Raw genomic sequence first — 16133 nt, forward strand, 5'->3', positions numbered from 1 at the left:
AGAGCGAGGGGAGTCGGGTGAGGAGTCAGCGGGATTACAATAACCAAAAGATATGAGTATCCCATATAATATCAAACATATATTATATGCCTAATAGATACTTACGCTTGGTTCGAAGGGATGCTGTTGAGTTTATGGATTCAAGTACCTAAGAGGGGGAGGGGGTGAATTAGGTACTCTTTTAAAAATTTTAACTTCAACTTTATTGGATTAAAGTAAGTTAAATGAACAAAAGAGATTTAGAGGATACTTTGAATAATATTGAAAGATTGAACAAGTATCTCGATGAATGTTTGCTGAAGTATGAAAGCAACAATCGTTCTGACTGTATCTATTTGTCTCAGTTTGTGAAGTATGACTGCAGACCAAATGCGACAGTATGATGAACTGTTACTTCTAAGTTTAAGCGAAACAAAACAAACAAACAAAGTAAAAAGACAGCGGAAATAAAATAAGCACTTGAACACGAGATTTTTGAATTGGTTCGGCAAGAAACTCAAGTGCCTACGTCCAATCTACTTTTTATTACTTTACTTTAGTGATCTACTCCGAAAACTAAAAGACCCTTGTAATAAAAGACGCCAACCTACTCCGGTTGCAAAGCTAGTACAAGAACTACTCCGTTCTATGACAAGCTAACTCGCAATCTACTCCGATTGCCAAGAGTTAAAGGACTACTCCGTCCTAGAACTCAACAACTCACAACCTACTCCGGTTGTCAAGAGTTAAAGACTACTCCGTCCTAAACTCTACTAACACACTTAAAATGTAAAGGATCAAGTTTCCACTAACACATTCTTAGCAAAGAATAGAGGTGGACAACTTTTACAAGATCAACACTTTTAAGCAAGAGAGTTTAGTATTGAAAAGCAACAAAGAGGGCCACGATCGTAGAAACCGAAAGACACTTGAAGACTTTTAAAAAGATTTTGCAAAAGACACGATTTTAAGCTTTTGAAAACACTTTGCAAAACATGAAAGAATTAAATCAGAAAAGTCTTGGGGATTTAATGAGGAGGATGCACGGTTTATATAGAGGAGGTGAGTGAAGGAGTTGCTAGGGTTTTGAAGGGTCAAAGACCTCACATGTGAAGGACAATAGCAACCACCTAATAACTTGCACCAAAAAGGAGTCTTTTGCAAAAGAAGGAATAGAGAAAGAAGGTTTGAAAGACAACCTTAAATGCTCATGCAATTTCAGAAAACAAAGGATGTGAGACAAGTCACATGATGACAAGTTAACACAAATAAGGCAAAAAGCAACTTTTGTTTTCTTAAAAACCAAAGGATTGAATTTGCATAAAGAGGAAACATTTTGAATAATTCAAACCACTCTTTATTGGATACTACCTCCTTAATAAAATCAGGTTTTTATCTTAGAAAATAAGAGTCACGTGAAAGCATTTGAAAGATAAAAAGGAAGCTTCAAGTTCTACGAGCTGTGGCCTAGTCCACTCAGCTGTTTGCTTGTTGAAGCAAAGTATCCTGGACTGTTTCTATTACTCTACTATACTTAACTTTCTCACTTGTACATTAGATGACACACGACTAATTACAATGGGATTAGTAACAACTTCAACACTTCTTAATCCAAGCTTGATTACATCATTAATCCTGAAAAGGTAAACTAATATAACACAAATCAAATGGGCATGTTATCATCAACATAAGGAACCCAACAGATGCGTCAAGAACGATCATACCATACAGGATGTATGTCAGTATGTGACACAATCCATGACGTTGTTGCGAATGGAACGTGTAAAGATCTCGGTTGTTGTACTACTCCGGTCCCTGAGGGTGTGACCAATATTACGATTGAGGCTCAAAGTTTTGCTCAACATAAGGATGGTATAGGGTTTAATCCTTGTGGTTCTGCCTTCGTCGTTGAAAAGAATAATTTCAATTTTAGTATTGGTAACTTGACTAAGGTGCCCAATAAGCCGGGACAGCTCCCGGTTGTTTTTGATTGGATGATTGGAACCGAGATTTGCTCGATAGCTCAAGCAAGAGGGAAATCTTTGTGTAAGGGAAATAGTACTTGTGATGATTCGAGTATTGATGTTGGATATCGATGCAAGTGTAAAGATGGATACTTTGGCAATCCATACTTACCTAATGGCTGCAACGGTACATTTTATTTAGAGTAAATTAAAAATTACTCTTTTTTAAAATTCTGTTTTCTAAAATTACTCTCTTAATATGCACTTTTATCAAAAATTGCTTCAAAACTTAAATTTAGGTGACCTATTACGTCTGTTTTTTAACTAATTCTCCATTGTTATACGTTTCAAAATATAAATTGGCTAAGACACAAATGAAATAAGTTTATAAAATGACGGAATAAGTAACTTAACTTGGTGTTTTGAAGCATTTTTTGATAAAAATGTTTTTGAAGGAGTAATTTTAGAAAAAAATTATATAAAGGAGTAATTTTAAAAAATTGGATTTTAAAAGGGAGTAATTTTTAATTTACTCTTATTTATTTACTAGCAATTTATTCGAAATTCATCAAAAGTTATGATATAAATTAGTCGTATACTCTCTCTGTCCCAATCATTTGCTTATTTTTGATTAAAATACCCGTAAAAAAAAGGTAAATAAATGAATGGGACGGAGGGAGTATGTTAGTACATTACGTGTTTGCAAATATATCTAACTAGTTTAGGACCCGTGCAAAGTTGCACGGGGATATATAAGGTAATAGATAGACTAATATATATAAATTAACCTTATATATTTTATAGGTAAAATATGTTTTGATCGACAAATGCAAAACAACAGTTATGATTATATATACGTAATGATAATATTCCTCACATTATCCACTTTTTCGAATATATATTACCTCGATCTATCTCAATCATTTGCTTATCTTTGATTAAAAACCCTAAAGTAAATAGAAAAGGTATACAAATAATCGGATTACTATAAAAACCCTTTAGTAGTTAGTTTTTTAAATTTAATATGTTGTGAGTATTACAAACTATATTACTTGAACTCATATAATGGCCAAAATTGGCCAAATGATGCATAATTTTATGACAATTTAACGTATATGCTAAATCCTACACACTAATTACTTAATCCTACACATTTTGCCTCTTTTTTCCCATATTACCCTTCACTTTAAAAAAAATTAAAGAATACAAAATAACTAAAAAAAATTTAAAAAATCCCCAAATGCCCCAAATCCCAACCCTGACTACTCCGACTACTCTCTGCCCACCCAAGCGCCGACCAACTCCACCACCACCGTGCCGTCTACCCCTATATCCGCCGTCAATTCAAGCTCTTCCCCGCTCATCACCCACGACCACCATCACCTCAACCCCTTAACCGTCGCCGTCTACCCAACCCCTTACTGTCGTCGTTGACCTTCCTCTAAATCGTCGTCGGTTTTCTGGTGGGGCGGCTTGAGTGGCGGTGTCCTAGTGTAGGGAAGGGTTGAGTGCGTCGTCCTTGGTGCAGGGAAGGGTTGTGGCGGTGTCGCTTGCACGGAGAGTAGTGCTAGTGGACCGCTAGTGTCACAGGCACACGGGTCGGCGCGGGCATGGGTATGAGGAGGGGTAGTCGCCGGCGCTGGAGGGTGGTGAGGGAGGATGCCGGAGCAGGGACTGTGGTGGGAGAGTCTGCCTGTGCAATTGATTTATTAGGGTAACAGTTCTCTTGTTTCTCTCACTGGATTCACTCTTGCTAGGGGTTGAGAAATGAGAAGGATATATTCGGAATAAGGGGGAAAAGTGTGCGGGATTAAGCAAAATGATGTGCGGGATTTAGCACGTCCCTTTAGTAAATACGGATTAATATAAAGCTTTATATACAAGTCGGTAAAACATATACTCCCACGTTATAGTTAATTGTTCTTTTATTAAAATCTCCAAAAGATAAAAAAGCGTAACTAATAAATGAGTGGGGCCGGATATAGGTAGAGAAGCGAAGTAATATGAAGGCAAATGGCTCGGATATGTATTTTGTCAATGGCTAATTTATTTCGTAGAGGAGCACAATGTTATTTAAGACGTAATTTTCACCGTATCTCTTAGTTACTAAGGCATGGCATAATTATAACGCTTGTTAATCATTAGTTCATCAAAAATAAAGTAAAATAATGAGTTTGGTACAATTTTTGAAGTTTAACGAATCATCAAGAGTTCAAGACTTCTATGTGCCTTTTCTTCCCGTCTTGCATTCATACGAAAATATTCCTGTGGGTTAACTTGTAAGAACCTGCGCCAACAAAGAGAAAAGAAATGACATTCAAGAAAAGGTCTCATAAATGACGAATAACTCATTTTAGTTGAAGTGTTCTCGTAAATTTTGCACTACTGAAAACAATTACCCCATATTACGGGGTATGTTAATTATTGTGTAAGACGATCCATTTTTAAAAAAATCACAGTCAAATATAATTTTATTTTATATTAAATTAAGATAGGCAACAATATAGAGAACAAGGATTTGTAACATTAATCAATATTACACTGCCTGAATCTGACAAAGGTCATTCTAAAGCTTCAAATTTACAAAGTTATCAATCAACGAATTTACACATGTAAAGGGTAAATATGCAAATCGTCCCCCACAAGTTACACCTAATATCAAGAAAGTTTGTTTATTGAATAATTATGAGACTGGCGACACTTTGTATTTCAGTGATCCTTTGTATTGCATTCAATTTCGACAAAAACTAATACGGAGTAAATGATTGATTGAAAATAGCAAGTTCATGAGCAGTATTAAACTAACGATGCTATACTGTGTTTTAATGAAATAGTACTTGCATTACCAAGTGAGAAATAAGATAATTTTTTTTTGGTACAAAAGAGGGGCAAAGCCCCGGTGTGAGAAATAAGATAATAGCAGCCTATTTTAACCCAAAATTCTATAATATCACGATCAGATTGTTAATTTGCTAAATTTGTAGTAGTTGCTTCGCCTCAATCATTTATTTACTTTTTCAATTTTTATGAGAGATTGAGAGTATTTTAATTAGAGGTAAACAAATGACAGAAACGACTGCATAGTTGAACTCGGTGGTATAACAAAGACCTTCATAATATTCAGAAAAATGGAACATAAACATGCTATTCTTCTCTTAAGTGCTGGTAAAGATTGCAATCGTATAGAAAACCTTTATCACGACTGCACTGTAAAGATGGCTAAAGATATCATTAAATTTGTGTTTAGTGTCGAATTTCAAACTAATATCGACAACACTAAGCATTATAATACACAAACGCATAATTGAATACAGTGGTATCACAAAACGCATTCATAATCATTTAGAAAAAGAAAGAAGGGAACAACATATAGAACAACTTACATGTTATTATTAAGAGAAGTCTTGTTCTCTAATGGGAGAATCATGAAGTCGAAGGTTTTGGAAGCCAAAAAGCCTATTGATAGGTTGTTTGTCAATTGTTTGATGGTCAATAAACAGTATAGAGAGCGAACATCGGATTTCACCATGAATGTAAAATTTTACCATGAAAAGAGGATGTATAGACTATTGAATATTATAAATTTTAGTCTAGAACATTTGAGAGATTATTAGGAGATGAACAAAGAAATAACAAATGCATTATACTCTATAGAAATAAATTTAAATAATTAAAAAAGGTACAGTATAAATAAAAAGGGGGAGAAGATATGGAAAACCTGTTTCAGTTCATTGACGGCAACCATGCGTTCGGAAGAATTGAACAATATAAGTCGGAAATGCCACACATCGATACAATGAAACTCACAAACAGAAAAAAGACATTCAAAGTTGTAAGATACTACGGCCTGTTAATGGTAGTTGTTGTTAGTGTAATTCAATGAGCATACATTATAAAATTAAACACCACCATCTATATAAATAGATTCATTTGTAATAAAATCAAATGACATATTTAAATTGAAACGAAAAATGACACATACCTATAAGGTGAACAATGTAATGAAGTGGAAACTCATCGCTTTATATGATCCGGCCCAAATCTTACTCTAGCATTCTCTAGATTTTTTTGAAATCGAAGCGTAAATCAGCGACACCGAGTAAACAAACATGTACTCCGTATATCAATAACTTTCTCTATCAAAACCCTATTTATCCAGCAAAATAGGTAAAAGTAAAACAATACCATTGCAGAAACTTTGTCTTCCGACTAAATCTTTGATAACTTTAAGAGAAAATTGTTGATTACAGCCTTTTATAAACCTCATTTTGAAAATTACAGCCTTATACTCCCTCCTATTCCCGATAATCTTCTCTATTCATGGATGGCACGGAAATTAAGGGTGTTTGAATTAAATAAGTTAAAGTATTGTGGTGGGGTGAGATAATTGGAAAGAGGGAAGGTATTGTGGGGGTGAGGTGATTAAAATAAGTATTGTTGTGGGGTAAGGTGATTAAAATAAGATAAAGTATGAGTATTGTGGGGTATTGTTGTGGGGTGAGTTGATTAAAATAAGTATAAAACTTTACTAAATAAGGAAAGAGGGAAGATATTGTGAATAGATGAAAAAGGAAATAAGGAAGGTTATGTAGAATAGGAGGGAGTATAATTTTTTTTTGAAAATTACATCCAAAATATTACTTTTCTTCTAAAATTGCACCAACTTGAGGTTTTTGGTGATTTTTGATGATGTTTTTATGATGTATCCTTTATTATTTGAGAGCCTACTTACCCAGATTTCTTACCTCTCCTTGACACAAACCAATTAATCACCCCAAACATCATAAAAACATCATTAAAAATCACCAAAAACCTCAAGTTGGTGCAATTTTAGAAGAAAAGTAATATTTTGGATGTAATTTTCAAAAAAAATTATATAAGGCTGTAATTTTCAAAAAGTGATTTTTAAAAGGCTGTAATCAAGAATTTTCTCTAACTTTAATTTGGATCAAGAGCATATCACGAGATTTCAATTTTATCGAAAGAGCAGATAAGCAAGTTGTTTGGAAAAGAGATGGAGGCAACGGATAAACATGTGTTGATGTGTATAGGGCAAAGAAACAGAACATGCACGTTTAGGTTAACGGGATATTAAATTAGGGAAAGGGAAGCCTGGAAGAGAAGCAAAGTGATAGACGGCGGTAGATTTGTTTAGCAAAGACAATGGGTTTTTACTTTTTAGGGTTGTGTGGAGATGGGCGGGAAAAAAATCGATGAGGAGTTGCCACGTGTCCAGGATGATGTGTAGTGGTTCCTGTATTATAATTTTATATAGATAGATTTCGATTTGCTGGTTAGACGTGGATGAGTGTGCTGATCAAGGGCTCAACAATTGTAAAAAGCAAGAATATTGCATCAACACTAATGGCGGTTTTAGTTGTCGTTGCCCTAAGGGGTTCCATGGCGATGGCACAAAGACGGGTACTTGTATTTCTTATCGGAGGGAAACATCATCAACTTCATTCAAGGTCTCGGTTGGTAAGCGAGAATTTGTTTACCTCTGTTGAATAATTTCGTCATAATGAGTTTTCACATAGTAGAATACTAATATCGCCAGTCATAGTCATTTGTTTACCTCTGTTGAATAATTTCGTCATAATGAGTTTGCTGACTACTCTCTTCTTTTAAGTCAATTCCATACATTTGATTAAAATATATCTCACATGCATAAATTAAACAAACGTATGAAGTTCATTTAAACAGAGGGGGTATTATATTTGTTGTAGAAGCGAGATGTTGACGAGTTTGATTAATACTTATTAGGTGTTGGAGGTCTCATTATCGCTTCAATAATGCTAGCATTCGTGCTTTTTTGGCAACGCGAGAGAAAACGCCTAAGGATAGCTCGACAAAGCTTCTTCACACAAAATGGTGGTCACTTATTGCATCAAAGGCTCTCTTCTGGAAGAGACGTATCAGTTGAAATGCTCGAAATATTCACCATTGAAGAACTCGAAAAGGCAACTAACAAATACAATGACAATAATATCATAGGCAAGGGCGGATTTGGCGTAGTATACAAAGGAACCTTAGATAACAATCAAGTAGTTGCCATCAAGAGGTCCCTCAAAGTAGACTCGGCCCAAACCGAGCAATTCATTAATGAAGTCGTTGTATTGTCTCGATTGAATAACCGGCATGTGGTGAAGCTCTTAGGGTGTTGTCTTGAGACCGAGTTACCATTACTTGTGTACGAGTTTATCGACAATGGAACATTACATGAACACTTGCATAATGAAAGGAAGGTGTTTCTTCTTAAGTGGGATATGAGGCTTAAAATCGCGTCACAAGTGGCCGAGGTTTTATCCTATTTGCACACCACAATTTCGATACCTATAATTCACAGAGACATCAAGTCTACCAATATTCTCCTAGACCGGAATTACATGGCCAAAGTAGCCGATTTTGGAGCATCAAGGTTGGTTCCAATGGATCAAGCTCATTTAGCCACCATGGTTATAGGAACATGTGGTTATTTGGATCCTGAGTACTTACAAACAAGTGAACTGACCCAAAAGAGCGATGTCTACAGCTTTGGAGTTGTTCTGGTCGAACTTTTTACTAGAGAATATGCAGTTTCTTCTAATAGACCGGAAAATGAGAGATGCCTAGCCAACTTCTTTCTAATGAAATTGAAGGAAGATCGCTTTCTCGAGATCATTGACAAAACAATAGTAAGTGAAGAAATGTTGGAGCAAGTAAAAGAAGTAGCTAATCTTGCTCAATGGTGCATGAGATTAAAGGGTGATGAGAGACCAACTATGAAGGAAGTTGCGGCCGAGCTAGAAAGAATAAGAGGAAGGGTTCGATCACAACCGTTGAGTATGGTGAACCAATACGACAATGATGTATACTTGCACGGTGAGTCGTCGAGACGAGGGGAACAAAGTGATCATAAGGGAAGTACATCCATGGAGTCTTGTAATAGCCAGATTAGTAGCCTTTTGGCATCCTTAGAATATGGTAGATGAGTGTGATTCCCAAGATGTCATTTTGGGTTAAACGGGTCATTGATTTTAAACCGGGTAGATGGGTTGAGTAAGATAAAGTTGAGCTGCTTAAAATAAATGAGTTAAACAAGTCAGGTTAGGTTATGAGAAAGTTAAATGGGTTAGGCTATGATTGAAGTGTATGACCCATTTAAGTAAATGAATTGGGTTCAAGTTGAAGGTAGATCGATGACTCATTTATATGTGACACGAACATGAACTCGACCCAGCTGTTATTTTCGGTTTTAAGATACCTTATCTTGTTTTTCATGGTCTACCTTTTTTGCTATTGAAGTTACATCTTCTTTGTAGTTGTTGCCTTAGTTAATTGTAATGAACCATCTTTGTCTTTCCACAGGAATCTTACATCTTTAAAAAGACCTTTGATAGTTTCATACGTGAAATTTATTACATGCACTTTTTTTTGGGTATGCTATTAGTATATTCAGTAAGTCTCCTTTGTGACGGGTTAAGTATCACCCACATCGGTAGATAAAACAAAAATTAAGGTGCATTAGGGAGTCACAAATAATTTGTCATATCGACTCATGTGGGTACTAGTTGACCTGTTACAAACTTGTGACGGATATCAGCCATCACAAACAAGATCAACCCTTCAACTTGTTGTCCTAAAGCTTCCCTATATTCAACCGTACCTCCCTCCATAAATATTGTCACATGATCACAAAAGAAACCAAACCATAAGTAAGCTACACTATAAATCTATAATACAACAGTTTTTGACTCATTATAATATTATTCAAACAATTTAAATAAATTAAATCACATAATCTACACAAAAAATGAGATCAAGCAATAATTTTAAACTAATATTATTTGTTATTACATCGGTCGTGGTAGTGATCGGAGTAGAGGAGGGAGCAACAACCAACCAATGGACATTGCACGAAAAATGCCCAAACAAATGTGGTAACGTGACTATCCCGTACCCATTTGGTATAGGAACGGGATGTTATTACAACGAGAGTATCAACGACATGTTTTACAAGATCGATTGTGATAACACGTCCAAAGACGACACACCTCGACCCATGTATGCAGGACTAGAGGTGCTAGACATCTTGTTACCTGAAGGAGAAATTCGCGTTTCTAGCGCAATTTCTCACATTTGTTTTACCAAAAATGGAAAACAAGTTTTCCAAAATAACGCGACAATTACCATGGGAGGTAGATTTACGATTTCTAGTACCAAAAGTGTTTTCGCGGCCATAGGGTGTGACACCTTTGCTTGGTTCAAAGGAATGCGTCATAAGCAATCATATTATACTGGATGTATGACAGTATGTGATACAATCCACGACGTTGTTGCGAATGGAACGTGTAAAGATCTCGGTTGTTGTACTACTCCAGTCCCCGAGGGCGTGACCAACATTACTGTTGAAGCCCAAAGTTTTCACCAACACAAGGATGTTATCGGGTTTAATCCTTGTGGTTCTGCATTTGTTGTTGAAAAAAATGCTTTGTATTTTCGGATTGATAACGTAACTAATGTGCCCCTTAAGGCAGGGGAGCTCCCGGTTATCTTTGATTGGATGATTGGTACGGAGAATTGCGCAATAGCTCAAGCAAGAGGGACATGCTTGTGCAATGGCGATAGTACTTGCGATCAATTTCAGGTTATAAACCGAGGATCTGGGGAAGTGAGACTCTGACAGTTGAATAATTTGTGGTATAAATGGAGTGAAACAAAGTGTCGCATTCGAATGTTAATGCTGGTTATCGGTGCAAGTGTAACGATGGATACTCGGGTAATCCATACTTAGCAAATGGTTGCAAAGGTATTTATTTATTTATTTTTACTTTTTGCATATTCTCTTGTGTACCCTGAACTTTTTCGTTTTCTAAGATGTATCCTCGTTTTTCACAAAAAAACTTTGAGTGATAATAATTCGTTGTTACGAGTTCAGAAAACGGTATTTTTTTTCAAACCAGTGGTAAGTTATGGTTGGTCAAAGCTTTTTTAACGAATAAACTTTGACCGACCATAATTCCTGACTACTAGTTGAGACGTTGGTGAATTCTTTTTCAAACTGAAGACCTCTTAAAACGGACAATTTGAAAAAAAAAATTATCGTATTCTGAATTTGTAGCCAAGAGTTACTGGCGGTCAAAGTTTTTTTCCAAGAGAAAAGAGGGGTATATCTTAGAAAATGAAAAAGTTGAGGGGGTACACGAGAGAATATCCCTTACTTTTTTTCATTCATACTTTACTTGAGAACGGTATAATCTAAAACCGTTCTTGTATGGTTGTTCATTTTATAACAGCTCCGTGTCATTCTGGAAAAACCGTTCTAATATAGGCATTTTATAAACCCAAAATTGACTTGCAGTTCTACGAAGATACTTGTATAAAATGGTCTTATATGTTAGTAGTATGTTCCGTGTAACATGTTTGTAAAAACTGATAATTTCGACTTGTGTTACGTAGATGTGGATGAGTGTGCTGATCAAGGCCTCAACAACTGTAAAAAGCAAGAATATTGTATCAATTCTAATGGTGGCTATAGTTGTCGCTGCCCAAAGGGCTTCCATGGCGATGGGACAAAGACGGGTACTTGTATACCTCATCGCAAGGAAATTTCTTCGACATCTTTCAAGGTCTCGGTTGGTAAGTAAAAACTCTTACGACAGTACTTCATATATATGTGATGGTGCATCAACAATTAATTGTGCGAATCAATTTAAAGATTATTTTCAATAGGGCCCACTTTTTTTGTCAATTAACTGAGCAGGAAAAAGTTGAACAATCCTTAATCTTTTAGTTTATTGGGAATGCTTCAGAGCACTATTGGTCGTTGTAAAGCGAGATTTTGACGAATTTGATGAATATTTGTCAGGTGTTGGTGGTAGTATCATTGGTTTAATAATGCTAGCATTTGTACTATACTTGCAACGAGAGAAAAAGCGTCTAAAAATAGCTCGCGAAACCTTCTTTAGACAAAATGGCGGTCACTTGTTGCATCAAAGGCTTATCTCTGGAAGAGATGTAAAGGTCGAAATGCTCAAAGTATTCACCATCGAAGAACTTGAAAAGGCGACAAACAAATATAGCGATAACAATATCATAGGCGAGGGTGGATTTGGTGTCGTATACAAAGGAACCTTGGATAACAATCAAGTAGTTGCTATTAAGAAGTCTCGCAAGGTAGACTCTGCCCAAACCGAGCAATTCATTAATGAAGTCGTCATATTATCTCAATTGAATAACCGGCATGTGGTGAAGCTCTTAGGGTGTTGTCTGGAGACCGAGTTACCATTACTTGTGTACGAGTTTATTGACAATGGAACGTTAAGCGACCATTTACATGATGAGGTGAAAGCGTCTCTGCTTAAGTGGGATATGAGGCTTAAAATCGCGTCTCAAGTGGCCGAGGTTTTATCCTATTTGCACACCACAATTTCGATACCTATAATTCATAGAGATATCAAGTCCACCAACATTCTCTTGGACCAAAATTACATGGCCAAAGTGGCCGATTTTGGAGCGTCAAGATTGGTTCCAGTCGATCAAGACCATTTAGCCACTATAATCCTAGGAACGCGTGGTTATTTGGATCCTGAGTACTTACAAACAAGTGAATTAACTCAAAAGAGTGATGTCTACAGCTTTGGAGTTGTTCTTGTCGAACTATTTACTAGAGAATATGCACTTTCTTTTGATAGGCCTGAAAATGAGAGATGCCTTGCCAACTTCTTTCTCATGAAATTGAAGGAAGATCGACTTCTCGAGATCATTGACAAAATAATAGCAAGTGATGAAGTGTCGGAGCAAGTAAAAGAAGTAGCTAATCTTGCTCATTGGTGCTTGAGATTGAAGGGTGATGAGAGACCAACTATGAAGCAAGTTGCGGCCGAGTTAGAGAGAATAAGAGGAAGGGTTGGACTTGGATCACAACCCTTGGTTAGATGTGGTTTGGTGAACCGAAATGACAATGATGCATACTTGAGTGGCGAGTCGTCGATGCCACCAAAGGAAAGTGATGGTTGCCATAAGGGAAGTACCATGGAGTCTTCTAATAGCCAAGTTAGTAGCCTTTTGGATTCCTTAGAATTTGCAAGATAGTATTATTTGCAAGAATGTGTTGTACACTTGTACTCATGTCTTAATGGCAAATTCTCATTTCACACGGGTCTTTACTATCTAAAATTAAGAGGGAGAAAATATCGTTATTATTTTAATGACAAAATGTTGCAACTAAAGCTACAGCTAAAATTGTTCACATTTTTATTAGAAAATTGTTCTGATAACTTTTCTCAAAACAAATGGTAATATTTTATTGTAAATGAATCACATTTTTTGAAGGGATACTTTTTACGCAATTGTTGACCGTAATAATTTGCATTTTGGATTATCTGATCCGTCCTTAGCTATATGGTGATAATTATCTAAGTAAAATGTCCAAATTTATACGTAAATAACTTCTTGAGTGTAATAATCGAAAATGTCTTAGTTTAGTGGTTAAGACGAAGGTATTGTGGACAATAAGTCCCAGGTTTGAATCTCCCCTCCCTTCTCCAATAATGCAACTAAGTGCGCGGTCTTAGTTAGACAAAATAAACTTCATTGAGTGTAATGATATATTGATATTGATATTCAACATTGTTAAGCAACAAATACAACTCGCTTTTATTCTCAACTCGCTTTTTCCGTAAACTAGCCTTGTTTAAGATCGTCTTAAGTTCACAACATACATTAACACGGTATTATATTATATAAGATATTCTGTTTTTTTCATGGTTCTAACAAGAAAGATTTTGACCAGGATCGACTCCGAAATCTTGACAATACTGCTGATATAACTGAATGCGATCATTAGCTTCAGCCTGATTTTTCCCATTACATTCAAGATCACCATTAATAGCTCGTATCGTAGCTCCGAATCCCTGGTTCAACACTGAATGTACGTTGTTCATCCAAAACCATAAGGCCGTCTTAAACGAAGTAACAACATCATTAGCTACAATTTCCGGGTTGTTTAGTCCGTCGAATCCAATTGATTGTCCGGCTGGACCGTAGTTGAAGTTCCATGACAGTTGAATCGGACCTCTTCCGTAATATTTCTTGCCTGCCACACACGGGTATTGCGTGTTGGTTGTATCGCAATATGCGTCGTTTGTTGCTGCGCCATTGTTCTCCTCTGTGCTACAAAACCCTGTTGAATATATAACAAAGGAAAATATTACCAACGTGTTAACCAAAAGTTTAAACCGATAATTGGGGCGTCATCTTTTTGTACTAGCCGAGTCTCTCAGGCACCGTTTTGACTCGATTTTTTTTGCCATTTATATGTTTTTTTCATTCAAAATTTATTTTTTTGTGAAAGATTTTAGTAGTTTTTCTACGTGGTGCCCCTGTATTTTTTCGAATTTTACGTGATACCCCTCAGTTTTTAAAAATATCACTTGTACCCCTAAATTTAGCAAATAGTTTGTAAAATACCCAAACTATTAGAAATCTAATTTTTAACAGTTAAATTTTGTAAAGAAAATATGTTTGCGAAATTATGTTAATAGTGTGGCAAATTATATGCAAAAAATCAACAAAAAATGCATAAAATCAACATTTAAAAGAGGTGAATTAGAACATTTTGGGTATTTTAAAAGGTTTTTATTATGTTCAGAGGTATCAGTGATATTTTTGAAAACTGAGGGGTACCACGTAGAATTCGTAAAAATACAAGGATGTCACGTAGAAAAACCCTATTTTATTATGATGAATGTGAACATTTTATTATCATGTTACAATTTTGATTATATTCACGCTTATTAATGGTCAAAGTTTTTAATCTGTGATCACAAAAGTCAAATTAGAAAGATTATTTTTGGATGGCGGGAGTATATATTATAAAATATGACATGAAACGCGTGTAGCAGCAATTCTAAAACGATTGACTTACGTCCAGTTTCATGAGCGACATTGGCAAAAAAGGCGGCGATTTCCCTTTTCGAGTCATCACTAGAACCGGTCGTACCAAAATCCGGATAACTCGAAATAGCATTAAGAAATGCATCTCTTGTATAAAAGTTTTTTCCAGGACAAGAATCCCCGGCTTGGCTAATAATCCCATCGAAAAACGATTGAGTCACGACATCCGATACTGATACGCCACTACTCCCAATAGGTGCACCGGATGGTGTGTTACAAGGACCGGACCTACATCCGGTACCACAATAGGCGTCTCCCGAGCCACAGTACCCGTATTGGCTACAACATAGGCTCGGGTCGCACCCACAATTTTGAGCAAATAATGATATGGGAAATGAAGAAATTAAAATGGCTAAAATTAATGTGACTATGGTTTGCTTTAGTGTAAATGTCATTTGTGACATTTTTATTATATGGTTTATTGGTTTGTTTATGTAATTATACGGTAATGTTATATGATAGGACTAAGTATTTATAAGAGAATGTAATATGGATAGTTGGTAAGAAAGTCTTTTTATAATTGATTATATGATAGAAATTTTGTAGTAATAGTTTGACCACGCACATATTCTTATTTATGAGGGGCATATCCGTCGCAAACTTGTGACGGACCAAATATTACTATGTGGGGTAGATAAGACAAAAGCAGAGTACCCGGAGAGTAGCAATCTGTTGTGTATTATCTACCGATATTAATAGTTTTTTACCCGTCGCAAGTTTATAATGAATATATCTATATCCGTCACTGGGTAGACGTGTTGTATTTTGACTTGGTCTATTTATTTAGTTAGTCCTATATTATTGTGTTGTTTTTGTGGTTTATATGTGTTTTGACTTTTATCATTCAAATTGTGGGTTTCTAGGCAGTGCTCCACAATTGCAAATTGCATGAAGGTGGCCATGGGATTAAAGATGAGAAAATCGTCTATGAAACCGACTCATATGAAAGTATTGTATGTGAAAAAAATTATAAAACACATAGTCAATTAACAAAAAAAAAACTAGGAAAATAAAGTAACCACCTACGGTGAGAGAACTTAGAGATCTTATATTAACATTGTCGTAAAACCGGCTTATATGAGAATTGGGGTAAGGCTATAAAATGTAGTGTGACCACACAACAATAGAAGAATGTGTCTAGAATGAAGGTTATTAAGTTGGACTTTTGTTGTTAACGGTAGACTTGCTTGTTTGTTGTTAGTCCTATGAGAGCATCCACATTAAAGAGAATGGACCATCTTCTTAGAACTCTCT

At 35.8% G+C, this 16133-nt stretch overlaps 2 protein-coding genes, 1 long non-coding RNA gene and 1 pseudogene across 5 annotated transcripts in view; 3 read left to right on the forward strand and 1 right to left on the reverse strand.

Annotated features, from left to right (window-relative positions):
• LOC141656884 (acidic endochitinase SP2-like) overlaps window positions 1–15351 on the reverse strand; it is a 47492-nt gene extending 32141 nt beyond the window's left edge. The window contains exons 1-2 of one of the 2 annotated variants that reach the window (XR_012548603.1): window positions 14851–15351; window positions 13609–14106 (exon numbers count right to left, since the gene is read on the reverse strand). Coding sequence is in view for 1 of the 2 variants with exons in the window: in XM_074463976.1 (XP_074320077.1) it covers window positions 13694–14106; window positions 14851–15283 (846 nt within the window). In the remaining variant the exon portion in view is untranslated. Of the gene's footprint in view, window positions 1–13606; window positions 14107–14850 lie in introns of those variants that run through there. The other variant, XM_074463976.1, reaches the window with a different exon arrangement.
• Window positions 1–16133, forward strand: part of LOC141656894 (uncharacterized) — a 141224-nt gene that overhangs the window by 96040 nt on the left and 29051 nt on the right. The window lies entirely within an intron of this gene.
• LOC141657914 (wall-associated receptor kinase 5-like) lies at window positions 1683–8914 on the forward strand. The gene is made up of 3 exons (XM_074465310.1): window positions 1683–2130; window positions 7242–7421; window positions 7707–8914. Exons 1-3 carry the CDS (start codon window positions 1683–1685, stop codon window positions 8912–8914), a joined length of 1836 nt encoding a protein of 611 aa, XP_074321411.1.
• LOC141657915 (wall-associated receptor kinase 2-like) lies at window positions 9724–13016 on the forward strand (annotated as a pseudogene).

Source organism: Silene latifolia, chromosome 5 (assembly GCF_048544455.1).
Source record: "Silene latifolia isolate original U9 population chromosome 5, ASM4854445v1, whole genome shotgun sequence".
Lineage (NCBI taxonomy): Eukaryota > Viridiplantae > Streptophyta > Magnoliopsida > Caryophyllales > Caryophyllaceae > Silene > Silene latifolia.

Coding starts and splice junctions, on each gene's coding strand:
- LOC141657914 (XM_074465310.1), top strand. CDS start 1,683: ATGCGTCAAGAACGATCATACCATACAGGATGTATGTCAGTATGTGAC. Junction 2,131..7,241: donor CTTACCTAATGGCTGCAACG/GTACATTTTATT, acceptor TTTGCTGGTTAG/ACGTGGATGAGTGTGCTGAT. Junction 7,422..7,706: donor TTCATTCAAGGTCTCGGTTG/GTAAGCGAGAAT, acceptor AATACTTATTAG/GTGTTGGAGGTCTCATTATC.